Here is a 25,045-nt window from a genome sequence, read left to right as displayed (position 1 = left end):
TCGTGTGCCGTGGTGGGGGGGTGTGTGGGGGGGGGTGACACCAGGGCAGCAGGAGGCACTTGGGGCTGCAAAGCCACTTGTGCACCATGGAGCGGGGCTGCCACCAGCACCTGGCCCTGCATCGACACCAGGCTGGGGGCTGGGACGTGCCCCCGGCCCCTGGAACCGCTCCCCCTTCCCCTGTGATGTTTGTCTTGATTCCTGTTGGGTTCGTGTTGTTGTGTTTTGTTTTTCTCTTTTTTTTTTTTTTTAAGCTCGTCTCCGTTGCCTTTTTCTTCTCCACCACACTGTTGATTACCTTCTGCTATTTTAAATAAAAACTGCCTGAACATCCCTCGTGGTGTGCGCAAGGGGCTTGGGCACAAAGAGGGGGGCCGGGCTGTTCCCCAGCTGCTTTTGGGGGCTGTGAACCCCACCACAGCTGGGGACGGAGCTGGGGGTCCCGTGGGGCTGGGGTGGGGAGCAGGGGGAGGCCGGGCCTGGCCCCCTGGGACGGGGCTCACAGCCTCGGGGGTGGCACAGGGGAAGGCCCCTGACGTGCTGGGACACCCTGTGTGCCACCTACCTACGCCTCCCAGCAGGGCCCAGTTCCCTTCCTGTGGCTGAGCTGGGGGAACTGGGACGAGCAGGAGCTGCCACAGCCTCACTGCGGCCACCGCCGGCTCCTGGGGGGCCGAGGCAGCCCCCTCCCTCCCCACTGCTTTTCCCAGCAGCGTTTTGGAGCCGCCTGGCTCCCTGCGCCCTTCCCCAAACCTCTCCCAGAACCTCGTGGGGGGAAATTTGGGCTTGCCAAGGGGGAGCTGCCCCCCCCAGGAGCTCTGCCCTTTCCCATCGTGAGCACCCAGCGCTGGTGGGTGCCAGCCGGGGGGGGCTGGGGGCTCGTCCCCTCCCCTCCTCCTGGCAGCCGGGCTCCGCGCCGCAGCCAAGCCGCGAATGGCACAGGAAGGTGGCTCTGCCTCGCGAGCTTGTTTTCCCCGGTGCCCAAAGCCGCCTCCGCTGCGAAGACAGGCTGTTCCCAAATGCGAGAGGAAATTGCTAAGAAGATGATTGAGTAACCAATTAATTCGCTAATGATTAATGGAAGCATCCTGCGGAGGCAGCCCCGCCGCCACCTGGCCGGGTGTTGTGGTGATGTCTCACTCCTGCTGCGGTGGCAGCCCCCAGCCCGGCCGCTGCCCCGGGGTGGGCACCCACCGAGTGCCTCCACCACCCTTGGGTGCCCGGTGCCGTGCCAGGGTGCCATCAGGGTGCCGGGATGGCCGGTGGCACGCCGTGGTGGCTCGTCACCGCAGCGGGGCAGGTGCCAGCCCCACCACGCAAACCCTGGGGGCTCGGGGGCGATGCGCGCTGCCTGGCACGGCTTCATTTTGCTCGGGGTAAGGTGCGGCAGGATCCGGCCGTGCCGGGGGCGCCCAGCACCCTCAGCAGGATGCTAGGAGAGCAGGGTGCTGAGCAGGGGCAGCGCCAGCACCAGGGCTGCCGGCAGGAGCGGGGCTGGGCCGGCCCCGCTGGTGTCGCTGGTGTCACCGTAGCCGTAGCTCGTCCTGCACTCCCCCGACAGCTCCTCGAGGGCGATGGGCTCCTCCAGGGGCGCCATGCCCTGCAGGGACACCTTCACCTGCGGGGGGACAGGGTGGGTTCCTGCGGTGAGTTGGGGTCCCCGCGTGCCACGCCGCCCCGCGGCACCCTCACGGTGCTGCCCCATGTGTCCCTGTGCCCCCCTACGTCCCCGAGCACCCTGGTGCCCTGCTTATCCGTGCGTCCCCACGTCCCAGCACCCTGCACATCCCTGTGCTCCACTCACCTCCTCCACCTTCCTGAAGACACGGAGCAGGTTGTTCGCCAGCGCCGCCCTCACCTCCTGCTCCGTCCAGCCCCTGCGCAGCAGCTCCGCCACCAGCTCCGGGTAGGTGGAGACGTCCTCCAGGCCCGTGGGCAGCCTGTGGCACCCCGAGGCTCAGAGCCCGGCCTGGCAGCACCCCTGTGTCCCCCTCCAGCCCCCCAGGCAGGGCATGGGGGCACCCCATGGCTGATCCTGACCTTTTGGGCCACCCCGTCCCAGTCCCTGCGCGCTGCCACCCGCGTTACCTCGTGACGCCGTCGTAGTCCCCACCAAAGCCGACGTACAGGGGGCCTGCCACATTCTTCACGTAGTCCATGTGGTCTGAGGGTGCAGGGGGTAGGTTGAGCAGGTGGGGGGACACCTCACCCCTCCCCTCACCCCACCCCCAAGTCCCTGCCCGCTGCCTCACTCGCCACGTCGGTCAGGTTGGCCTTGTCACTGCAGGTCACGTAGTCGTTGTAGAAGTTGACCATCACCAGCCCTTCCTTGGCGGCCTGGGGGAGAGGAGGTGGTGCTGAGCCCCCTGGGCAGCCCTGCTGGACCCCCCCCAGACCCTCCCCGCTGGTGCTGGGTGCTCACCACCATCCTCAGCACGTCGTCCGGCACGTTGCGGCGGTGCGGGCAGAGGCCGTAGGCGGAGGAGTGGCTGAAGATGACGGGGGCTTTGGAGATGTTCAGCACCATCCTCATGGTGTCCACCGAGACGTGGGCCAGGTCCACGATCATGCCCAGGCGGTTCATCTCCTCCACCACGGTCTGCAGGGACGGGGTGAGGGCTGGGGCAGCCCCACAAGGGGACACCACAGGGGCTGGCTGTCCCCAAACCATGTCCCCCCCCCAGCTCCGGGGCGCTGCACCCAGCTCCATCCCCGCTCACCTTCCCAAAAGCCGAGAGGCCGTGGTGCACGGGCGCCTCCTCCGCCGTGTCCACCAGCCAGTTGTCAGCCCTGTGGAGCCAGCAGAGCGTCAGAGCAGCCCCCCAAAAGCCCCCCAGCCTCCTCCCCGTCCCCGCCACCCCCAGCCCCAGCCGTGCCCCCGCACCAGGGAGTGTTGCAGCTGTGGGTGAGGGTCATGTAGCGGACGCCCAGCTGGTAGAAGGTGCGCAGGACGCCCAGGCTGCTGTCGATGGAGTGGCCGCCCTCCACGCCGATGAGGCTGGCCACCTTCTTGTTCCGAAAAGCCTCCTCGATGCCTGCGGGCGGGCGGGGGGCGCTCAGCCGAGCACGGGCACCAGCAGCCCCTCGCCCCCCGCCGCCGGTCCCACACCCGCTCACCGGCGCTGTCCACGACGCAGGCGAAGGTCTCGGGGTAGAGCTGGCACATGCGGTGCACCACGTCGATCTGCTCCAGCGTGCGCTTCACCGCGTCCTTGTTCTGCGTCTCGCAGGGCACGTACACCGACCAGAACTGTACAAGGAGGCGGGGGGTGAGAGCCCAGACCCCGTTTTGGGGTCTCCCCGGTGCCCGCGCCCCGCTCGCCGCCCCACCTGGCCGCCCACGTGGCCGGTGTTCAGCTTGGGGATGTTGGTGTGCGTGCCGTTCAGCTGCGTGAGGTTGGACTCCGGCAGCCCCAGCCGGTTGTTGAACCTTTTGAGGAGCTGCCAGGGCAGGTCGTTGTGCCTGGGCCGGGGAGAGAGCGGAGTGAGGGGCTGTCTGTCCGTCTGTCTGTCTGTCTGTCTGTCTATCCAGCCAGGTGGCTGCCCAGCTACCTGCCCAGGACCCCTGGCTGCCTGCCCAGCCACTCACCCATCCCTCCATCCATCCCTCCATCCCTCCATCCATCCCTCCCTCCCTCCATCCATCCATCCATCCATCCATCCATCCATCCATCCATCCATCCATCCACCCATCCACCCATCCCTCCCTCCCTCCCTCCCTCTCTCCCTCTCTCCATAACCCCTCCCTCCATCCCTCCCTTCCTTTGCCCCTCCCTCTCTCCTTCCCTCCGCCTGTCCCTCCCTCTGTCCATCTGTCCGTCCTCATCCCTCCCTCCCTCTGTCCATCTGTCTGTCCCTCCCTCCTCCTGTCCCTCCTCCCCCCCTCCCACCCATCCGTGCCCCCCAGGAGGAGCCACCCAAGCTGCTCAGACCAAGAGCAGGGGCAGTCACCCCGCTGGGACCCCTCTGCGCAGCCCCCCACGCCCATCCCCACGCAGCCCTCGCCCACCGCAGGGCTCCCTCCTGCCCTTGGGGGAGGCAGCCCAGCATCCCCACCCGGGGACGCTGCTGTCACCGCCGTGGGGATGTCACCGCCGTGGGGATGTCACCGTTGTGGGGTTGTCACCACCACGTGGCGTCATGTACCCGTGGCGTCATGTACCCTGCGGCATTTCTGGGGAAGTTCTCGGGGCAGACGCACGGGCCAGCTCCCACCTCTTCCCTCCCGCATCGTGGCCCTGCCACATCCTCCCAATCCTCTGTCCCTGCTCCCTCTGCTGGGGCTGCTCTGGGCCAGGAGGTGGCCGCACACCCCAAGGAGCCGTGGGGATGCCACCAAGGACCCGACCCCACCTCCAGGAACAGCGTCCGGGGCGTCCTGGCAAGGGACCGGGAATGTCCCTTGGGACACGGCTCTGCAGGACTTTCCCTGGGGCAGCCTGGCCCCGTTTCCCAGTACCAGCCCCATTCCCGGCCCGGCTGCGTGGTGTCCGGGGATCCCCCGTGGTTGTGCAGCCCCGGGTGCACCGTGCGGGGATCCCCCGGCGAGGCCGGCCCCGCGCGTCCCCGGGGTGCACGGCACGGGCATCCCCCCGGCAGGGCCGTGGGGCTTTCTGTGCCTGGGAGTTTTGCAGGAACCGAGCCCCCCCCCCGGGCCCTGCGCTCACCCGTCGATGACCGGCGTGGTCTCCATGATGCGCTTGGCCCGCTCCAGGTCCTGCTGCTCCGAGCAGGGCAGGAGCAGGCACAGCAGCAGCACGCTCCAGCGCAGCATCCTCGCCCCGTGTGGGTACGGGCGCCTCTGGCTCCTCCGGGACGAGCCCGCTGTCCTGCCACCGCCGTGGGAGCCTGCCGAATGCTCGCAGCTGCCCGGCCTCGCCGTCCTTCCCCTCCCGTGGTAAATCAGTAACCAGGAGCCCCGACCATAAACCCACCCTTGCACCCCGTGCCCGGGGTGCTCTGGCAGCGCCTGGGCACCGCGACGGCCTCCCCCCGGCACGGCACGGGTGGCACGGGGACGCGCCGGGGCCTCTCGGCATAGCTGTGGTTACTCTCCCGGCCCCTCTAACGCAGTGCAGATTTTTCTGCTGGAAAAACGCCGGTCCCACCCGCGCCTCGGCCTCCCCGCTGCCGGCACCCAGCGGCACCCCCAGCCCCGTGCCCCACGTCCCCCGGGAGGGGTCTCAGCAGGGCCCGCTGCCCCCGTCCCCCTGTCCCCAGCTCACCGCTGTCCCCGGGACGTTCGGGTGGCTGCTCCCTGTGGCGGCTGTGCAATGTTTTCTGGCTCGTGTGTCTGCGCACGGGGCTGGAACGGGCTCCGGCCACCCCAGAGCCAGCCCCCGCCATGGCGCTGGGCGGTGGCCGAGCTCCAGCGCGCCCCAGGGCTCCCTGCCCAGGCAGCCCCATGCTGGGGGGCGGCGGTGGGGCAGCGGTGCTGCTGCTGCTGCTGCCGTGGGGGGAAACTGAGGCACTGCCCTGCCTGCGCCCCGTCACACACCGTGGGGTGCATCCTGATGGTGGCCGCGGGCAAGGAGCGGCACCGTGGGGCAGTGGGAGCGGTGAGGAGCCACGGGGAGCAAGCCCAGCCCCAGCTCCTCACCCTGGGGTGGCCGGGCTGGACCCCCCCACTGCGGCATGGCGAGCTTGGCTGTGGGGCACCGAGGCCTGCATCGTGTGGGGCACGGTGTGGGGCTGGCACCCCACGGCACGTGGCTCACCGTCTGTGCCAGCGAGGGCCCTGAGCACCCCTGGCCCCGCTGGGGGGCTCTCAGCCCCTCCAAACTCCCCCCACATCCCCGGTGGGTCCGGCTGCGCGTCCCCCCAAGCATGGCCCCAACCTGGGGATGGCCCCGCAGCCCCCAGCCCCGCGGCAGCTTTCCCCCCGCGCCGGCCCCCGCCACCGCCCCCGGCCCCCTGCCAGGAATGCGCCGGGGGGGCCCAGCCCCACGCCCTGCACCCGCCGGGTCTGGCTTCCTCTTCTGCAGCTATTTAAGGGCTGTCCCCGGCACGTCCCGCGCGGCCGGGCCATGGAGCGGCTGGAGGTGACGGAGACCTTCGCTGGCATCGCCCTGCCCGGGCACCTCCACACCAAGGAGTCCCTGCAGTTCGCCACCACCTTCCCCTTCCGAGACACCGACGTGGTCATCGTCACCTACCCCAAATCAGGTGAGAGGTGTCGGGGAGGGGGGGAGAGGGATGGGGTACGGGGACGGCCATGGGGACCCCCAGGGCAGAGGGATGGGGATGGGGATGGGGATGGGGGGGGCTCTGCCGTGCAGCCCCTGCTCGCGGCAGGCCCTGGTGCTGCCGACGTGGCTGGAATGTGGCCGGGCCCTCGGCCAGCCCCGGAGGGCTCCGTGCCCCCGCCCTGCACGGCCACTGCCTCCCCTTCCCCCAGCACATCCCCCCAGCCCCATGTCAGGGGGCTCAGCCCCACTGCTCCGTGGAGTGGAGGCGGCCACCCCACACCTACCCCCGCTGTGTCCACAGCCCCGACCCCATTCCTGTCCCTGTCCCCATCCCCATCCCTGGGGGGGTTACGGCTGCTGGGGCTCAGTGGGGCAGTGGTCCCACGCTGCTGTTGCTGCCCTGCGCCACCTCGCTCTGCGCCGTGCCAGGAGCCATGCTGTGCTGAGCTGTTACGTGGCATACAGCACCGTGCTGTGCCGTGGCAAGTCAAGCCATGGAGTGCTGTGCCGTGCCATGCCACGCTGTGCCATGCTGTGCCATGCTGTGCCACGCTGTGCCATGCTGTGCCATGCCGTGCCACGCTGTGCCATGCCATGACATGCTGTGCCACGCTGTGCCACGCCGTGCCATGTTGTGCCATGCTGTGCCACTCTGTGCCACACTGTGCCACACTGTGCCATGCCGTGCCACGCCACGGTGTATCAAGCCATGCAATGCCATCCCGTGCCACGTCATGCTGTGGTGTTGTGCATGGCGGTGCCCGTGGGGGGTGGCAGTGCCCTGACGCCCCCTTCCCCAGGCACCACGTGGATGCAGGAGATCCTGACGCTGCTGTACAGCCGCGGGGACGCGCTGCCGGCCAAGACCATCCCCAACTGGGAGCGGGCGCCCTGGCTGGAGCAGATCCACTTCAGGGGCGCGCTGCGGGACACGGCCACGCACCGCCTCATCACCAGCCACCTGCCCGCCCGCGTCCTGGCCCCCCTGCTGCAGGGGAGCAAGGCCAAGGTGAGGGGAGCCAGGCAGGCGGGGGGGGGTCCCCATGTCGCTGGGGCTTCCCCCGGCTGGGGCAGCTGCCAGGGACTTTCTGAGGGTGCAGCGGAGAGGTGGGGACAGAGCCTGGAAACCCCCTCGCTGCCGCAGCGCTGAGAGCAGTGTTCCCCCCCCCCCTCTCCCCAGGTGATCTACGTGGCCAGGAACCCCAAGGACGTCGTCGTCTCCTTCTACTACTTCCACCGCCTGGCCAAATTCCTGCCCGACCCCGTCTCCTTCGACGCCTTCCTCCAGCAGTTCCTCGAGGGCACTGGTAAGGGCTGGGGGGGCCCAGGGGTGTGAGTGGGGGGCACTCCGGGGGGGGGGGGGGCCGGCCGCGGGCTCGCATCACCCCCAGGCTCCCCGCAGTGCACTACGGCTCCTGGTTCGACCACGTCAAGGGCTGGCTGGGCCAGCGGCAGCTCCTGGACATCTTCTACATCACCTACGAGGAGCTGCACCAGGTGAGCCCTGTGTCCCCGTGTCCCCCAGCCCCATGTCCCAGCCCTGCTGGCTGACCCCCCCCCCTGTGCCGCAGGACCTGCGGGGCGCGGCGCAGCGGCTCAGCACCTTCCTGGGCTGCCCGCTGGGGCCGGAGACGTTGGAGGCCCTGGAGCAGCACTGCAGCTTCTCCGCCATGCGGGACAACGCCATGACCAACTACACCCTCATCCCCCGCGAGATCATGGACCACAGCCAGGGGAAATTCATGCGCAAAGGTGAGGGGGCGCGGGGGGCGGCAGGAGCATCGGTGCCGGCGTCGCCCCGCGCCCTGGTCCCACCGGGTCCTTCCCATCCCGCAGGGGTGGTGGGGGACTGGCGCGACCACTTCTCCCCGCGGCAAAACGCCCTCTTCGACCGCGTCTACCAGGAGGAAATGCCTGACATTGACCTCAGCGTCCACTGGTCCATGGTGTGAGGGCCGGGGGCCCTGACCCCGTAACTTATAGACCCTTGGGGCCGGAGGTGGCGATGGGAAGCAGCTGCTCCGGGCCCCTTCTTTGGGATGTTTCCGGCCACACACCGCCACCGTCCTCGGGGCCATCCTGCTCCTTGGTGGCCCTGACCCCTTCCTTCCTCCGGCCCAGCAGGGAGCAGAGCTCTGCTCAGGAAAAAAATAAATATTTATTGCAATTCCCGTGCCAGATGAGGGGTGTGGGGCAGGCAGCGCCGTGCTGGTGGTGCCGGGAAGTGCGAAGCGTTATCAGGGACAGATCAGGGCAGGAACCCATCCCCAGGGACATTATCTTGGGTGTGGGTGACGGTCGGGGGGGCCGTGGCGGGCTGCCAGGTGTCATCTTCAGCAGAACTCGGGGTCCCAGCTCCGCGGTGCTCCTCTCTGCCCCGGTGCACACCCGTGCCACTCCTGAAGCCCTGTGCTGGCCGCGGTGCCCTGAGCAGCCGCTGGCACCCACCTGCCCCATCCCCTCGTGGGTTTTTTGCCCTGAAGGCTCATGCCCCCCAGCAGCATGCCCATGGGCCCTGCCTCATCCTGATGCATTCCAGGCAATTACCTTATAAAATGCTCATAAAATGCAGGAAAAGTGAATAATTAACCCCGTGAACTAAACATCTTCTGCTCGCTCAGCATGGCAAAGTGCTCCAGGGAGGTGCGAGGACCGGTGGGGCACCCACCACCCACCCTGCCTGGTCGGGGCTCAGCTGAGCAGGGACGGGCAGCGGGACCCCCCCGGGGACACCGGCACCCCCAGCCCAAGGGGACCCCTGCGCCCCTGTGTGAGTGGGGCAGTGCTGGAGGGAGCCCGGGCACCCCCTGCCTGCGTTGAGGGCCGAACGCAGCCGCAGCCTCATCAGGCGCTGGGTTTCCATGGTGACGTCCATTATCCTGCTTTATAGGGGGATGATTCAGGTGCTATAAATACGCGACGGATCGGGGCACTGCGGGCACCGCGCTCTGCCCGCAGCTGGCAGCCCCACAGCAGCCCCATGGAGAGGGGCACGGGCAGCTCCATGCAGCCACGGCCGTGTGGATGGGGCCAGGCTGGGAGCCCCGTGCCAGCACCCTGACGAGGTGACAGCGGTGTCCCTGGGGGGGAGCACGGGGAGCAGGATCTGGGGTGGCTCCTGCCCCATGACTGCTGCCCCAGGTCACAGCTGCAGCCCCGTGGTGGCCTTTGGGTTTCCCCCCCCTCTCCCAGGGCAGATGTCACCTCCCCATGAGCAGCTGCAGGTGGCAGGATGGTGGCACACGGCACATGGTGAACGGCACAGTGCGTGGCACATGGTAAAAGACCCATGGCACACGGTGAATGGCGCACGGTGCATGGCGCACGTTGGATGGCACACGGCACACGGCACGTGGCACGCGGTGTCACACAGCACACGGCGTGAGGCAGCTGGCACGCCGAGAACAGCACGTGGGGCTTGGCACAGCCAGCCTCAGAGCGCTGTGCAGCACATGGCAGCAGCACGGCACACGGCACAGAGCACACAGCACACAGCACATGGCACACGGCACACACCAAGCAACATACATCATGGAGCGCATGGCACAGCACACACGGCACAGCACATGGCGCATGGCACAGGGCTCATAGCTCACGGCACATGGCACGGGGCTCATGGCACACAGCACATGGCACACGGTTCATGGCACACGGCTCACGGCACGTGGCAGAGGCACTGTGCTGGGCAGGGGCAGGAGCACGGCTCTGTCTCTGCCTCCGCTGCCCTGGATTTTCAGGCCGGCAGCGCAGCGGGGTGGGAGCCCTGTGGCGGGGCGGCTCCGGCACAACTTTAAAGCCGTGGCTGCTCCAAAGCAGAGCAGCTACAAAGCACTACTGCTTCTTTCACCTGCCGGTGGCTTTCAAGTGACAAATCCCTGCTAATGAGTGACGTAGCCGAGGTGGTCAGGCGGCAGCGCAGCGCTGGGCAGGTGTGTGTGCGTTCAGCTTTTGCTTGCTTACGTCCTTGGGACCCCTCGCTGCGGGACGGGGCTGTGCTCGTGGGCTTGGGCACTTGGGGGGAGCAGAGCCCATCCCTCTGCCCCGTTGAGCGCCCACGCTTTGGGATTTCACGGGATGTGGCAGCACTGCCACGGGGCCCTGTCCCCCAGAGAGCACGCGGCGCAGGGAAGGGGCAGGTTGCTTTATTGTCTGGTGCCTCCCACGCACCGAGGACGGGTTCGTCATGCAGCCCCGAAACGGCATCACAGCGACAGACAAGCACGGACCACAGGGGACCACGAGGACAGCGGGCACAGGGAAAGGGAGCGGGGATGGGCCACGGGCACGGGCCACCGGCAGCGGGCAGTGCCCTCTGGGGACCCGGCCGCCCCCGTGCAGCACGGCGTGGCGCCTGCACCGGGGCACCGGGGCTGTCCCCGTGTCCCTGGCCGGGTGCAGTGGGGGCACGGTGCCGGTCCCCATGCAGGCACCCTCACTGGGGTGAGCTGAGGCTGGAGTCAGGGGTGTCGGGCTGGGGGCAGCGGGGCGGGAAGGCCTTGTAGCTGTAGTACTCCACCACCTGCTTGGGCACCTCGGCCAGCACGCACTTGGCCAGCGCCGTCGGGGATGCCTGCGGGATGGAGCGGGACGGGTGACCGGGGGGCTCGGGGGGCTGGTGATGCTCAGCCCTGTGCAGGGACCAGAGGGGATCAGAACGGGATCGCCACCGTCCCCCACTCACGTTCTTGAACTCCCGGAAGGGGACGAACTGGACGATGTCACGCAGGACGGGCTCGCCCCTGGGGGAGCGCAGGATGCCGTCGTCCCCGTCCAGGATCTGCATGTCGGTGAAGTCGGCATTGCCCACGCCCACGATGATGATGGACATGGGCAGGTAGGAGGCGCGGACGATGGCCTCCCGCGTGTCTGCCATGTCCGTCACCACGCCGTCCGTCAGGATCAGCAGGATGAAGTATTGCTGGGGGGGGAGGGAAGCTCTGGGGGGGCTGCCCAGACCAGGGCACTGCTGCCACGCTCCCCCCGTGCGCACAGGGTGGGATGACATTATCAATGATTCCACCCCAAACCACCCACGAGGTCCAGGAGAGGCTGGCATCTTCCTAAATCCCTCCTCGTCAGCAAGTGTAAATAATTGTCAGGCTTTTAATTAGCCCCCCCTCCCCATGCACTTGTAGGTAAGTGCCCCCAAAGCGTGCCGGAGCCCCGCGGGGACCTACCGACGCCTCCTTGGTCCGCTCCTCGTCGGCCGCCACGCGGGCCACCTTGGAGATGATGGGGGCCACGTTGGTGGGGCCGTAGAGCTGGATTTTGGGCAGGCAGCTCTGGTAGGACTCCACGACGCCCTGGATGCCTGGGGGAGTGCAGGGTGTGGGGGCGGCCCGGCTGCACCCCGGGGTCACAGGGACGGGGGCTGGCAGCCGTGCAGCGGGGCCGGGCTCACCCTCACACTCGTCGTTGTCGGGGTTGAAGTTGATGGCGAAGTCGTGGGAGACCTGGGGGGGAGAGGGGCGAGGGGCAGCCGGGGAGCTGGCAGGGATGGGCATGGCCCGGGGGGGTCCCGGCTGCCCCCGTACCTCATATTTTGGGGGGATCCGTGCACCAAAGCCCAGAGCAGAGAATTTCTTATCGCTGCAAAGGAAGGGTGCGAGGAGCCCCGGCACGGCGGGGAGGGTGTGCCGGCACCGGGGTGGCCGTCACCAAGGCGTCCTGGCCCTGGGGTGGCCGTCACCAGGGTGTCCCGGCCCCAGGGTCCCCACGGCAGCCACCAACCTGTCATAGTCCTGGCAGATCTCACCCACAGCGACGAGCGCCTTGAGGTACTCGTTGGGCTGGTAGGGGTTGATGTAGTGCAGGGAGCAGCTGTTGCGGGGGTCCCCGTTGGAGGCCGTGAAGTCGATGGCCACCTGGCACAGCGGGGGGGGGGGCGGTGAGCTCCCCATGTCCCCAAGGGCCAGGAGCTGCCGTCCCTGCTCACCGGGGCACCACGGCACAGCCCCGGCCCCCCCGGGGGATGCTGCTCACCGTGAAGTGGATCTGGCAGCCGCCCATGATGTAGTCCAGGAAGGAGTAGACCCTGTGGATCTGCCGGGGCGACGTGCCTCAGCCGCTGCCAGCCTGCACCGCCCCGCGGCAGCCTGTCCCGGCACGGCTCGGCACACAGGCACTCACCTTCAGGTCCAGCAGCACCACCACCCCCGAGTTCTTGTAGTTGCGCTTCTTGATTTTGTACTTGGGGTTCATGCACTCCCACTGCACCTGCGGCACGCGGCACCCGCGCTGCCTGGGGCCAGCCCCACAGCCCCCAGCCCCATAACGTGACAGCCCCCCCGGCCCCACAGCCCCACGACCCACCCGGGGCTGGTGTCCCCAGAGGAGCCCATCCCGGCCATCCCCTCCCCACGGAGCGTCCCCCAGCCCCGCAGGGGACACCCCCACGTCCCCCCATCCCCTCTCCACCTTGTTTTCCCCCATCGCCTTCTGCATCTCCTCGAAGGTGGTGAAGAACTCGCCGATGAAGTCGTGCTTGCCCCGCGAGTCGTAGTCCCACACCACGCACTGCGGGGGACACGGCTCAGCCCCGGCTGGGTGCGTGTCCCCCCCCCCGCTGCCCCATCCCGGGGACAGGTTCCCCATCGCCCTTCCTCACCCTCAGCTTCCTCTTCTCCTCGCAGCTGCAGAGCGAGTTCAGGGAGACCTTGAAGGGCTCCCAGATGGGGCTCAGGTTGTTCTTCACCACCTGGGGGGCGAGAGGGGGCTCAGCAGGGCTGGGGACCCATGGGGTGGTCCCAGGTGGGATCCAGCCAAGCCTCACCTCGGTGCGGTACACCAGCTGCTCGCTGCGGTCGTCATCGATGCGGTAGATCTCCAGGAAGGGGTCGGACTTGCTGAAGAGGTCCTGGAGGGGAGAGGGTGGGACAGGACAGAGCAGAGAACCGGCTGTCCCATCCATCCCATCCCATCCCATCCCATCCCATCCCATCCCATCCCATCCCATCCCATCCCATCCCATCCCATCCCATCCCCATCCCCATTCCCATCCCATCCCATCCCATCCATCCCATCCCATCCCATATCCCCATCCCATCCCATCCCATCCCATCCCATCCCATCCCATCCCATCCCATCCCATCCCATATCCCCATCCCATCCCATCCCATCCCATCCCATCCCATCCCATCCCCATCCCCATCCCCATCCCATCCCATCCCATCCATCCCATCCCATCCCATATCCCCATCCCATCCCATCCCATCCCATCCCATCCCATCCCATCCCATCCCATATCCCCATCCCATCCCATCCCCATCCCATCCCATCCCCATCCCACCTTGTCATCCAGCTTCTTGGCCCGAAATGCCAGCTCCACGTAGCCGTTGTTCCCCGAGATCTCCTCGGAGATGACCTGCCGGGAGAGGTGGCCATGGGGTGCTCAGCACCCGGCGTGGTGTTGTCCCCCTGCCCTCCTTCCCTCCCATCCCCCACGCGCCTCCTGGCACCGCGGGGACCCCCAGGGTGGTTAGCAGCTGCTGGGGGGACCCCGATCCATCTGGGATGCGTGGGGCAACTGGATATATGGCTGGGATGGGAGGAGGGTCACTGGGGTCCCCCCACACGTGTGCCCCGCTCAGTGCCACCCCGCTGCCCCCGCCTCATCCCACTGCAGCATCCCATCCCGCTGCCACCCACAGCCCAGCTCGGCCGCTCACCGTGATGGTGGATTTCCCTGCAAATTTCCCATACTTGAGGAACAGCGGCTTCGTCACCCGCTTCTGCGCCACGATCTGCAAAAAACGATGGGCTCGGGGAGGGGACATCGGCCCGTGGGCGAGCGGGGGGTCCCAGCGGGGGGCTCACCTGCCCCACGGTGCACTCCATGCCCCCCAAGAAGTCATCGTCGTGCGTGCCGACGCCGGCGTGCCCGTGGCTGTCGTACACCTCGAAGCGCAGCTTCTGCACCTCCTCGAAGTAGTAATCCACCGTGAAGATCTTGGCGAAGACGGGGTTCAGGTTGCTCTTGATCACCTCGCTGCGGTCCACCTGCGGGGCAGAGGGGGCTCCGCCAGCCCCGCCGCTCGGCACCACCAAGGGGCTGCCCCCGGGTCCCGGCGGGCGGGCGCTGGCTGCTCCTCAAACCGTGCCCGTGGGAGCTCCGGCCATGCCTTCCCCCCGAACAAACGGGGATTTAGCCCTTAGAAGCAGAACTGGTCCACGCTCATCTCACTGAAATTCATCCTGAAATCAGCTCAAGCCCCTGGCTCACTGCGTCGCTGTGGTGGGATTGTACCCGGGGCGGGAGCCAGCTCGGGGACAGATTTGGGACTGGTGGCAGAGCTGGCGCAGGAGGGAGAGGTGCCCCTGGGTGCCACCCCTGGGTGCTGAGGCTCCTCTCCCTCTGGGGCAGACCCCACATCACTGGGGGCTGCATCGAGGCGATGCTCGGGCTCTGGCCCACCTTTTGCCATGGCTCTCTTTGAGCAAGGGGTGAGTGCCCACCAGCCCTGCCCGCTGCCACGGGTGGGGACCAAAACGCAGCCCAGGAGGGGTCCTCTTGCCCTTGGGATGTGGCCCTCGCCCAGCACGGCCCCGATGGCACGGCACAGCCCGGGGGTGCCGCATCCCCGAGCTGGCACGGGGCCCCTCGCCGCCCGCCCTGGCTCCGGTTCTGGCTCCAGCCCGGGCGAGCAGAGTCAATTACACGCAGAGGGATTTAGCGCTAAATCTGCCGGCTGAGCAGCGGTGATTAGCGAGCGCGGAGCTGCTGGAGCCAGGCAGGAGCTGAGCTGGGGGCAGCCCTGGGATGGAGCCAGCCCCAGCACCAGCAGGGACACAGCAGCCCCCAAACCCTGATGCACTCCAGGGGTGGCCAGGGCATCAAACAGCCCTGGCATGGGGTGGCCGGGCCCGTGTGGACCCCCACACCGTGAGCACCCCGTCCCCTGGTGCTGCCAGAGCCACTGGGTCCTGGGGGACTCACTCCAAGCCAGGGCTCTGCACCGTCCCCATGCACCACCCGAGCATCCCACAGCACCCGGAGCTCCGGGCCCTGCCCTTCACACCCCGTGTCCCTCACACCCCGCGTCCATCACTTCACTCCACCCCGAGCCCTGCACCTTGCACCCCGCAGCCTGCGCCTGCGCCCATTCCTGCTCCCTACACCCCACCCTAAATCAGTTCCTGCACCTTGCACCTCGCTCCCCACTCTGCTGCCAGCTCCTGCCCTGCCCTTGGCCCCGCCGGACATCGCGGCCACCCCGGGGTTGTCCCCATCCCGGTGCCCCCGTCCCTGTGCCCAGCACCCTGCCCAGCCCCTTCCCTGCCTACCTCCACCCACTGCCCCTGGGACTGCATGAGCAGCAGGACGCAGGGGTCCGACTTGTTGAGGGTGTCGCGGTCCAGGAGGTGCTTGCAGCTCACCCGCAGCTCCACCTTGGAGAGCACGGCCAGCGGCGCCTGGGAGGAGGGCTCGGGCGCTTCGCCCATGGTGGCAGCGGCACGGGGGGCTGCCAGGCGTGACGGGGGGCAGGCGGCACCGTGGGTGAAGGGCATGCAGGGGGGGACGGGGCGGCCGCTGCCTTCCTCGCTGTCAGCGCAGCGGGCTGGTGACCCTCATGCCCGGGGCACGGGGCCCCGCGGTGCCAGGAGTGGGGCTGGAGCCCGGGTGCAGGTCCCTGGTGGTGGAGGGTGCTGGCAGGGGTTTGGGGGGCTCACGGAGCAGGGGCGCAGGAGGAGAGAGGGGTGAGACGGCCCGGTGGGTGCTGGGGACCTGAGGGACCCTCTCGGAGGTGCGGTGGTGGATTCCAGCCCCGGTGGTGGCCCTGCGAGGTGTCAGAGCACCGCGGGGTGAGCTGGAGCTGGGGCACCCCTGGACACGCAGCCCCTCGGGCACGGCTCTGCCCCTGTGCACTCGCTGGAGCCCTGGGGTGGATTTTGTGGGGCCGTGCCCAGCTCTGCCCCCAGCCTCACCCCGCGAGGTGCCCGCTGGGCAGGGGGACGAGGCGGGGAGGCTGAGCAGGAGAAGAATCAGCACCGGCAGCCCCAGCCCCGAGCCCGCTCCTTGTGCAGAACAGGACCTCCCCGCCCAGCCCCTGCACCCTGGGGTGACGACGGGGTGATCACTGCCCGCGGGGGACACGGGGACACCCTCCGCCCTGCTGCTCCCAGTGCTGGGGACACGGAGCTGCCGTGCTCCACCGGGGTGCTGGCAGGGCTCGGCCAGGCGATGCTGCAACGCTGGCTCTGCCGCTCCATCCCCACCCCATCCCCATCCCATCCCCACCCCATCCCCGTTCCCATCCCATCCCCGGGCTCGTTGCCCCCATCCACAGCCCCCAGTTGTGCCCAGTACACGCCGAGGCTGGGGCAGAGCCGCCCCCCACCCGGTGCCCGGAGCTGGTGCCTCCTGACCGAAGTTTCCCGGCGAAGTCGCGCGGGGCCCTGCCCTCCCCGGCACACGGCTCCGGTGGGCACCGTCCCCTCCCCAGCACCGCGGCACCGCTCGGCATCCCCCGGCAAAGGGGTGCAGAGCCCCTGCCCTGCCCGGCCGCCCCCCTCACCTGGGTGCTGGTGGCCCGGGAGCCGTGCAGGGCCGGCCGAGGGCTGGCGTGGCTACCGGAGCCGGTGTGCCAGCCGGAGCTGCCGCCGCTGCCACCTCCACACAACTGACTCAAGCTGCAATTCGGGAGCGGAGCCCTAAGAGGGAGACTACAATCTCCGTTAACTGCCTCGCTGCCGGCACCGGAGCAGAGCCCGCCTGCGGGCACGGGGGCTCCGTGGTGCCTCGGGGGTCCCCGGTACAGCCGGCCACGCCAGGGCGCACGGCACAGCGCTGGGGGCACCTCCGTCCAAACCCCCTGCGCTCTACCCGGCACAGCCCTCGCTCCATGCACCCCACAGACCCCTCATCACTCCCCATGGGGTGCCCGAGGCCTGTCCCATCCCCTGTGTGTCCCTGTCCCCCTGTGTCCCCCACTGGAGCTGTCCCTGCCCCAACAAGGGGGTCCTGGCGTGCCCAAGCCCCCAGTGCCGGTGCCCCCATCCCGGGCTGGGGTTGCCCCCACACCCCACCCGTCCCTCGAGCACTGCAGCGCTGTCAGCTCAGCTGCGTGAGGGATGATGTAATTAGCCGGCGTTCGGAGGGATTAATTGCAGGGAGGGCTAACGAGCGGGAGGGCACTGCAGGGCCCGGGCTCCGGGAGCTAATCCCCAGCCTGCCTGGCAGAAGTAGGACACCCCCTCCCCGCGCCGTCCCGCTGCAGCACCCCAAGGCCCTGCGCCTGAGCCCTCTGCTGCTGGAGCCCTGGGTTTGTCATCACCCCGTTAATGAATACGAATGGTTCAATTATCCCGGCACGGGTGCAGCACGGCCCCAGAAGTGCTTAGCCAGCCTGCAGCCAGCGAGCGCTCCCCGGAGCGGGACGGAGCCCACGGCCCCGTGACAGCAGCAGGCGGAGGGGACACGGCTGGCAGAGCCCCCGGGGAACTGCAGGGATGGGGCAGAGCCCCAGCAGCGGATTGCCCTAGAAAAATGGTTTAAAAAGGGCTGGGGGGTGAGTGCGAGGCGCTGGGGTGAGGCAGGGAGCCGCGGGCAGCTGCAGGGCCGGGTGACAGCGAGGACAGGGCTGGGGCCCGGCTCCACCCAGCGGCCAGCGGCAGCAAGCACAGCCCCACACACCCCAAACGTGGGAGCAGGGACCCCACAGGGACCCCACTTCTGAGCCTCAGCTTCCTCCTGCCCACAGCCCCAGGGTTTGACAGCTCACTGCAAGGGAACAGCAACACAGCAGGGAAAGCTTGGGGCAGGGCCAGGGCTTCCCAGGGAGCGGCCCTGGGCTCCCCCCAAGGCACAGGCAGCATCAGGGCAGGGCTGGGAGCAGGCTCTGGTCCCGTTCCTGACGACAAAACAAATCACCCTCCAGCACAGAGGTGAGGTGCCTCCTTCCCTCGCTGCCAGGAAGATCGGAGGTTCTGATCAGAGAGGAGCCTGCCCCTGGCTGAGCTCCTCCACGCTGCCCACCACTGGTACCGGCACCAGGAGAAGCTCCAGGGCAGCTCCATGCTGTGTCTGCCCTAAGAAGACACCACACGGCTCCGTTTCTACATTTTTTATTGGCAGTTCTGCTGAGAACAGTTCATTTCTTCTTCTCCACGTCCTGCTCTGCCGCTTCTTTGGCACGTTTTGCCCGAATCCCGAAGAGGCGAGCGTTGGCCCGGGCCATGCGCAGGCTGGCGAAGGCCTTGAAGTTCTTCTCCTCCTCGGTGATAACGCGGGCCTTCTCCCGCTTGAAAACCTGGTGGGAGAGAGCCCGGCAGTCAGACCGCACATCAGAGGCTGCCAGAGAAGACGGTATTTAAGGCTTAACGCAATTAATCTCGCTACATTTTTACCACTGGCTCCAGGATGCTGTTAAGAATACAGAATTTGTGCAATCTGCAGGCCCTGCCCTTATCATCACTCCACCAGACACCTCATTTCAACCAGCTCCTAATTTGCCAGCGCACATCAGCAGACGAGCAGCAAATACCAGGGAAAAACAAGCGCAAAACGAAATCTGAGTCAGGTTCGTGGCACGCTATCAACGATCTCACAATTAGCGAGGGTTTTAAAGACGGTGACCTCGCAACCTGCCCGGCCCCGAAAGCCAACACACACCCCAAATGTGCCAGGGGCACGGGCTCCCTCAAAGACAGCAGGGCACAAGCAGCCCCCTGCCAGGAGGGCAGTGCTGAGCACAAGCTCGTTGCACGTCCTCAAGGCGTGGTTCTGACCCTGTCCCCACAGAGCGCTGACATTTGGGGGCTAACGGGCAAGTTCTGGGCTTGGTGCCCAGAGCTCTCCTCTACACAGCTCACACCTAAGGACTTCTCTCAGTTGATTAAAAAATAAACGAGGGCAGAGCTGGACCTGTTGGGTTTTTGTTTGTGCATCCAGGATGGGAAGTGTCTGAAGCCAGCAACCCTTAACTATGACAAAAATCCTCCCCCCTAAATCCCAGCCTGAATTCCCTCACACAGAGAACACGATTTAGGGCTTCACTTACGTTCCTAATTGGCATAACTGGTCCAGACAGCTGAGTCGCCATCTTGAGTTCCTCAGCCTGAATAACAAGAGAGGGAAAAAACATCATTTAGAACCGGGTACGTACGCTTCCCAGCCTGGTGCCTGCATCCAAAACATGTTTTTAACACAAGCTCCCAGCCCAAACAGGCTGATGACGACTCTGACTGCAGGCTTAGCAGCGATGGTAGCGAGTTCAGCACTTCACCCGTGCAGCTGCAGGAGCTCTTGGCACCCACACGCCGCGCCGGTGAGCTCTGCCTGGCTACCAGGGAGGCTGGATCCGGCCAGCGGAGCTGTGGCCTCTCAGAGCTCTGCCAGCTGGAAAAAAAGGTGAGGTCCACTGAGCCATTTTTAGTTTGGCTGCTCAGCGTGTTCTTCAGCAGTTCCTTCCACGGCTAACTGCAGCTCCTTGTGCAGCTATTGCATCAACAACGATCATTAAACTTTATTTCAGATAGCTGATTGAACTAATTTGAAACATGATTCCAGACACAACTACCTTTACGTTCTGGGATTGGAAACAGGCTGCAGTGGACAACCTGAAGGCTGGGCTGAATTTAGAAAGCTCCCAGTCTGTGCTGCTAGCCAGTTTACAGCTGGAACAGACTGGGTTTGGCAGTCTGTGCGCTACTCACAGCAGCTTGGAAAAATCCACTTTATTCAGATGCATCCGAGATTCAGAAAGTTTCAATCTCATGATCCTCACGTCCACACCTGTGCCAGTCCACAAGCCAAGGTGGAGAGCAGCACCCTCCTGACTTAAAAACCGTGAAGCTGACAGGTTCAGCAGAACTTGTGCTCAACCAGGCAGTGCAAGATGCCAGAGACACTCCTGTCTGTTCTGAAAGCTGCCCGAGCACGGCCCAGCTCAGCAAGCAGCACCGTGGCTAAGCAGCTCGTGGCTCACAGGCTCTCCCAGAGACTGAAGGCAGCTTGAACATGGCATCGTGTTTCACTGCCTGCACCTCCCCACAGGAAGCATGTATTTTTCATGCGCAGAGCCAAGACCAGATGGGAAAAGCCAACTCCCCTTTGGATCTCAGTGAGATTCTTCCGAAAAGTGTTGTTTTTATACGTCAGCAGCAACACCCTTCTCGAGACTTCCACCACCACCACTCCTTTCCCTGAACTACTCCGCGGTGCAGAGCACACCCTCGCCTTCCCGGTGCCGTCAGGAGAGGCGCTGCAGGTGGTGACAGGTGAGCCTCAGGCTGAAATTGGGCCAGCTGCAGCAGAACAGCTAGCCCTAGCCCGCAGCCACCCCCCACCATGGGCTGTGCCTCCAGAACACTCCCTGACTACACAGCAGAGCACCAGGAGGGAGGACTGACAACCAAACCCCTGCTGAAGTCACCACAAACAGACCGAGCCAAGTACTTACAGAGCTGTCTCCTTTCTTGGGCGCAGAGGGCTTCCTCGGGAAGAGGATGAGCTTGGAGCGGTACTCCTTCAGCCTCTGCACGTTGGCCTGCAGCGACTCCGTGGACTTGTTCCGCCGCCTGGGATCCACCGAGATTCCGATGGTCCGGGCAAACCTTTTGTTAATGCCGGCCAGCTGCAGAGAGACACAGCGTGCAGTGCCAGCGTGTGACAACACCGCACTGTCACCAGCCTCGTCACCTGGCTGGAACCCCCACTGGCACTGAGGTCTGGCCAGAGGGGTCAGCGGTGCCACCATTTAGACTCTGAGAGGTGCTGGACAAATTTATGGAGCCAGCACCTGGGAACTGGTTTGCTGAACAGTGACAGCTCCACTAGAGAAATACTTTCGGTAACACCCTAAAGCAATAACCTCAATTTCTGTTTAAAAGCAAACATCTGTGTATCAATTTACATCCCAATATTATCTGAAAATTAAAGAAAAACAAAGTAATGAAGCATTTGGCATTCAGAAGTGCAGCTTTACAGCTTCAGTGCACTGATTTCACTGTTATAAATGCTTTAATTAAACACTAAACAACACGCGAGAGGCTGGGGATGCTGCCAGCAGTCACTAACATTTACTCCTGCTGTGTGGGACCAGGCTCGTGGGGCTTTCTGCAGCCCACCTCCCTCTCGGCTCCCCGCCAGCAGCTCATGAGCTGAGAGCCACCTGGGAGGATGATGCAGGACCTTCTCCTGCAGCAAGGCGAGGGAGCTGGCAGCTTCCCCCAGTCCTTGTGGTGACCGCAACCAACCCGTTCCACAGCACAAACAGGTTTGCACCAGCTGCATCTTGCAGGGTCTGCAGTAATGTGTTTTACAAACAAAGAGCCATTTAACAACAAAACCTGCCAGTCCTTTTACTTAAATTGAGTTCAGGAGACTCAATTCACGCTCTACCAGAACGTGATTTTAATGTTTTAAGTGATAGTCTGACCAGGCACACCAGTATTTACTCCTCAAATTAACCTATTGCTCTGTCGTGTTACTGCTTCCCCATGCCACAATTACAAAAAAAAAAAAAAAAAAAGGAAAAAATACATTAACATTTTGTGTGCTTCTCCAGTGACAGCAGCAGCCTGTCCCTGGCTACGTGCTGGCTCAGCCAGTGCAAGCAGACGCTGACACTTCCATACACCACAGCCATTCGTGAGTAAATTTTACACAAAATAACAGGACAACAGAGCCCAAACCCAAGAGCTGGCCTTCCCGAGCCGGGACAGCTCCTCCGTACTTACCTTCAGCTCCTCTAGGCTGAAGCCTCTGCCGGCACGGACTTTTTTGTGATACCTGATGGTCGGACACCTCACGATGGGCCGGACGGGCCCAGCCACGGGCCGAGGCGCAATGCGGCGAGCCTTTGCCTGGCGAGCCTTCCTCCTGGAGCGGGGGGCAGCGAGCTGTCACCAACAGAGCCCTCCAGCCACCCCCGGGGCTCCTAAACCCCAACCCCCGACCCAGGGGGATCCCCAAACCCCCCCTAAGGCGGCTCCAGCGGTCATCAGTCAGACAGGGTTGAGCTTTCATCACGGCGCTACAGCGATTCCGGATGTTCCACATCATTTGACCGCAGCCGGAGCCAGCCCCGCTCCTCTCCCCTCGCTCCCCGCTCACCTGCGGATCTTGCGGGCGGGTTGGTTGAACCAGGTGGCGACGCGGCGCTGCCAGTCCTTGTGGAAGTGCGGCTTCAGGATCATGCCATTGCGGCTGGGCGCCATGGCGGCTGCGGCCTGCGGACACGGACAGGGCTGGGCTGGGATCCCGCGCCATCGACCGGCCCAAAACCCCTCCGCGGCGTCCCTCGGGTCCTGCCCCGCTCCCCCGCCGCGCCCCGAGCGCCGCCCGGCGCCGCCCCGGCCGGATGGCGGCGGATGGAGCCCGATGGAGCCCCGCGGAGCCGCCACTCACCTCCCGCCTGCGAAGATGGCCGACCGGAAAAGGGAAAGGCGGCCGCGGCGCGCGCCGGAAGTGCAGAGGCGGCTCCGGGAAGATGGCGGCGCCGGAAAGGGCTCGGGGCGGCTTCAGCGTGCCCGCACTCAAGATGGCGGCGCCTTAAAGGGCCCCGCACCCCCTGCTGATAGGTACCTGCAGGACACAGCCACCCCTCCACACATGGCACAAACGACAGCACGTTCAAGATTTTATTCTGGTGCAGTCTGGTTTTCAGCTTGTAGTTCATGTCCAGCAGCAAAGACAATCAGAGGTTAGGGTGGAGTCGCGTAACAGCAGCGCTGCGCCCAGCACCCCACACACAGCACAGCCAGAGGTGGCTGAGGAGCACCCCACAGCACATCTCATCCTGAAGAACGTGCACACAACAGCCCCGTGTAGGAGAAATCCTTCCAGCAGATGAGACTTACCCAACCGCTAACCACTACTGCCCTGCTGAGAAGCAATTTCCAAGCCCTAAGGAGTTCTCCTTCCCGCAGGGAAAAGCTTGTTGCAAGAGGCAGCGGAGCCATCCCTTTGTTTTTGGGGAATGGCATCACAGAGGTTCCCTGCTCGGTATCTTTGATTCCGGAGCTGAAGAGGGACAGGGTCTGCGTTCAAAAGAAGCCTCTGGAGTCCTCCCATTGCACACAGAGAGGGGCTTCACACTGGTCTGAGGCGTGGTTCTTCCTCCTCCTCGTGGTTTGGTGGCTGCTGGGGCATTTCTTCGTCTCTCGTGTCCTGCTTGTCTCTCTCTGCTTGAAGCCAGCTCTGAGGAGCTATCATTTTCTTTGGCCCGTGGGGCGGGGGCCCAATCAAAGCTTCGATGTCGTCGTAATTTATCACTTCTTTCTCCAGGAGGGCATTGGACAGCTAGAAACAATAAACAAGGCATAATGAGGCACAGGGGGGTTTGAAAACAGCCCCTCTGAACCGATCTGACCTCTCCCTGCCAGCTCAACTCGGACCTCCACATCTGGACTCAGCACGTGCTGGAGCCCGCGAGGAGCGGGGCCCCAGGCAGCACACTGCAGCCAGCAGGACCCCAGCGCCCGCTGAGCCAGTACAAAGCTCCCCGGGCAGCCAGCACCTTCTGCAAGCATGATTTTGGCCAGAAACATCAAATACGACTGGAGGCAATAAAGCTTGCATTAGGAAGTGATTCAGCAAGGCAGAACCCCGGGGACAGTGGGGAAGTGCCCTTACTGCTGCTGTCACAGCGCCCGGGGCCCTGCCTGAGGAGGCAGAGAGGCAGCAGCTGAGGCTGGAGCCAGAGCCAGAGCCCTCCTCTGTGCACAGACCGTGTCACACACAGCACAGCTGCCCCTGCAGGCTGGGGGTCACCAGGAAGGTCCTCCCCGGGAACGTCAGCTCCCCAGCCCCTCTGCGAGCAGCAGCAGCGGGTGGCTGTCCCCACGAACCGCTCCGTTCTGCTGACGAGAGGCGACGCAGCGGCCTGGCAAACGGGACGCTCTGTAGGCACTTTGGCTTGACTTGAAAAGTTTTCTCTCTGACCCTCTAGCAAACATCTGATTGCTGTGAAATGAAAGCGTCGGAACGGAGGAGCCCTGTGGAGAGGAGAGCCCCCGACAACGCCCGCTCTCAGAGCACTGCTGGGGCACGGTCCCGGGGACAGAGCGGGGACGCAGGCAGCAGCAAGGTGTCCGAGCGAGTTCTGGCCACCTTACCACGCACAGGAGGCTTGCTGCTGGGTAGAGGGAAGCATTTTGGGTTTTGTTGTTGTTTAAAAAGATTTAAGGATTGTTTCATTTGCAAAACATGCGACATTAGGTTGTTCTCCTGGTTAGTTTGCATGTTACGGACCAGGAGCCTGAAGGGAAGGTCAATGAGGGACACGCGGTGCTGCAAGCACCAAGGGATGGGAGCAGAGGTCCTGGCAGTGAGGGGGGGCTGGCTAGGGGCTCCCAGGACACAAATTAGAGGAGGCAGAGCTCTGCCTCTGCAACAAGTTCTCCTTGATATATCAGGTATGAAGCAGGTAACTGGTGCAAGCTGCCTGGAGTCACCAGTCAGCCTAAGTGACAGGTCCCGTGTCCTTTCATCACCCCCAGAAACCATTCACCCAATTCTTTTATGCCTACAGAGCCTGCAAGGACGAGCTGCTCTCGCCTTCACAGGCTTCACAAGAATGGTCGCTGCTTTCCAGGAAGCTGTATTTCCTAGAGGCTAGCACAGAAGTACAGGTGAGGGAGCCAAGTTCGGGGTTTGATTGCTCCCATCCAGCACAGAGCACTCCTCCCCTCCCCTGCAAATACCAGCTGGTGTCAGGTGAACTACTCACTGCTGGAGGAGGCACACATCCTCCCTGTGCCTGCTTCTAATCTAGGGGATACGCAGTGAACAGCCTCTGATTCCCAGCACGTTAATATCTCCACTACCAGATATTCTAGGGCCACAGAGACGCTGCAGCAACCAAGCTGCAGAGCACAGAAAGTATCAAGGTCAAAAGCAACAGTGAAAGAAACCT

General features: G+C 65.0%; 5 protein-coding genes across 6 annotated transcripts in view; 1 reads left to right on the top strand and 4 right to left on the bottom strand.

The window, feature by feature from the left end:
* Window positions 1–34: 34 nt before the first annotated feature.
* On the bottom strand, window positions 35–5,314 carry DPEP1 (dipeptidase 1). Of its 2 annotated transcripts, XM_082770030.1 has the most exons (11): window positions 5,226–5,314; window positions 4,668–4,848; window positions 3,331–3,463; window positions 3,118–3,250; window positions 2,885–3,035; window positions 2,721–2,790; window positions 2,423–2,599; window positions 2,253–2,337; window positions 2,089–2,164; window positions 1,805–1,940; window positions 35–1,618 (listed from the first exon to the last, which is right to left on the bottom strand). In XM_082770030.1, exons 2-11 carry the CDS (start codon window positions 4,772–4,774, stop codon window positions 1,433–1,435), a joined length of 1,254 nt encoding a protein of 417 aa, XP_082626156.1. In that variant the 5' UTR covers window positions 4,775–4,848; window positions 5,226–5,314; the 3' UTR covers window positions 35–1,432. The 2 variants fall into 2 exon arrangements, with proteins under 2 accessions (XP_082626156.1, XP_082626155.1); XM_082770029.1 differs by lacking the exon at window positions 5,226–5,314 and having other exon boundaries at window positions 4,668–4,924.
* A 712-nt stretch (window positions 5,315–6,026) lies between these two features.
* On the top strand, window positions 6,027–8,404 carry LOC309882901 (sulfotransferase 2B1-like; the record flags this gene model as incomplete). The annotated part of the gene is made up of 6 exons (XM_082770402.1): window positions 6,027–6,165; window positions 6,989–7,197; window positions 7,369–7,495; window positions 7,591–7,685; window positions 7,760–7,940; window positions 8,025–8,404. 6 exons carry the CDS (start codon window positions 6,027–6,029, stop codon window positions 8,138–8,140), a joined length of 867 nt encoding a protein of 288 aa, XP_082626528.1. The 3' UTR covers window positions 8,141–8,404.
* Window positions 8,405–10,356: 1,952 nt separating this feature from the next.
* Window positions 10,357–15,695, bottom strand: CPNE7 (copine 7; the record flags this gene model as incomplete). The annotated part of the gene is made up of 15 exons (XM_082770334.1): window positions 10,357–10,758; window positions 10,870–11,106; window positions 11,366–11,499; window positions 11,590–11,641; window positions 11,723–11,777; window positions 11,919–12,052; window positions 12,171–12,230; window positions 12,318–12,404; window positions 12,606–12,704; window positions 12,796–12,885; window positions 12,961–13,044; window positions 13,477–13,551; window positions 13,856–13,930; window positions 14,004–14,186; window positions 15,471–15,695. 15 exons carry the CDS (start codon window positions 15,693–15,695, stop codon window positions 10,621–10,623), a joined length of 1,728 nt encoding a protein of 575 aa, XP_082626460.1. The 3' UTR covers window positions 10,357–10,620.
* Window positions 15,696–18,235: 2,540 nt separating this feature from the next.
* Window positions 18,236–22,568, bottom strand: RPL13 (ribosomal protein L13). Its single transcript, XM_082770413.1, has 6 exons — window positions 22,537–22,568; window positions 22,243–22,358; window positions 21,867–22,008; window positions 20,588–20,761; window positions 19,187–19,243; window positions 18,236–18,436 (listed from the first exon to the last, which is right to left on the bottom strand). The coding sequence occupies exons 2-6, from the start codon at window positions 22,344–22,346 to the stop codon at window positions 18,278–18,280; spliced, it is 636 nt and encodes a 211-aa protein (XP_082626539.1). The 5' UTR covers window positions 22,347–22,358; window positions 22,537–22,568; the 3' UTR covers window positions 18,236–18,277.
* Window positions 22,569–22,718: 150 nt separating this feature from the next.
* Window positions 22,719–25,045, bottom strand: part of SPG7 (SPG7 matrix AAA peptidase subunit, paraplegin) — a 31,774-nt gene continuing 29,447 nt past the window's right edge. Inside the window, exon 17 of the mRNA XM_082770408.1 lies at window positions 22,719–23,430. Coding sequence (XP_082626534.1) covers window positions 23,221–23,430 — 210 coding nt within the window. The 3' untranslated portion in view covers window positions 22,719–23,220. The remainder of the gene's footprint in view (window positions 23,431–25,045) is intronic.

This window comes from Aythya marila (assembly GCF_965140915.1).
Source record: "Aythya marila genome assembly, chromosome: 12".
Classification (NCBI taxonomy): Eukaryota; Metazoa; Chordata; class Aves; order Anseriformes; family Anatidae; genus Aythya; species Aythya marila.
This window is presented reverse-complemented; position numbering and strand designations above follow the sequence as displayed.

Excerpts from the sequence above, each read along its gene's own strand:
- DPEP1 (XM_082770030.1), bottom strand. The coding sequence starts at position 4,774 with ATGCTGCGCTGGAGCGTGCTGCTGCTGTGCCTGCTCCTGCCCTGCTCG. Across the intron at positions 2,791-2,884 it reads CACAGCTGCAACACTCCCTG|GGCTGACAACTGGCTGGTGG; the intron begins GTGCGGGGGCAC and ends CTGGCTCCACAG. Across the intron at positions 2,600-2,720 it reads GCCTCTCGGCTTTTGGGAAG|ACCGTGGTGGAGGAGATGAA; the intron begins GTGAGCGGGGAT and ends CCGTCCCTGCAG.
- RPL13 (XM_082770413.1), bottom strand. The coding sequence starts at position 22,346 with ATGGCGCCCAGCCGCAATGGCATGATCCTGAAGCCGCACTTCCACAAG. Across the intron at positions 22,009-22,242 it reads CCCGCCCGCAAGATCCGCAG|GAGGAAGGCTCGCCAGGCAA; the intron begins GTGAGCGGGGAG and ends CCCCCGCTCCAG. Across the intron at positions 19,244-20,587 it reads CCAAGAAAGGAGACAGCTCT|GCTGAGGAACTCAAGATGGC; the intron begins GTAAGTACTTGG and ends CTTGTTATTCAG.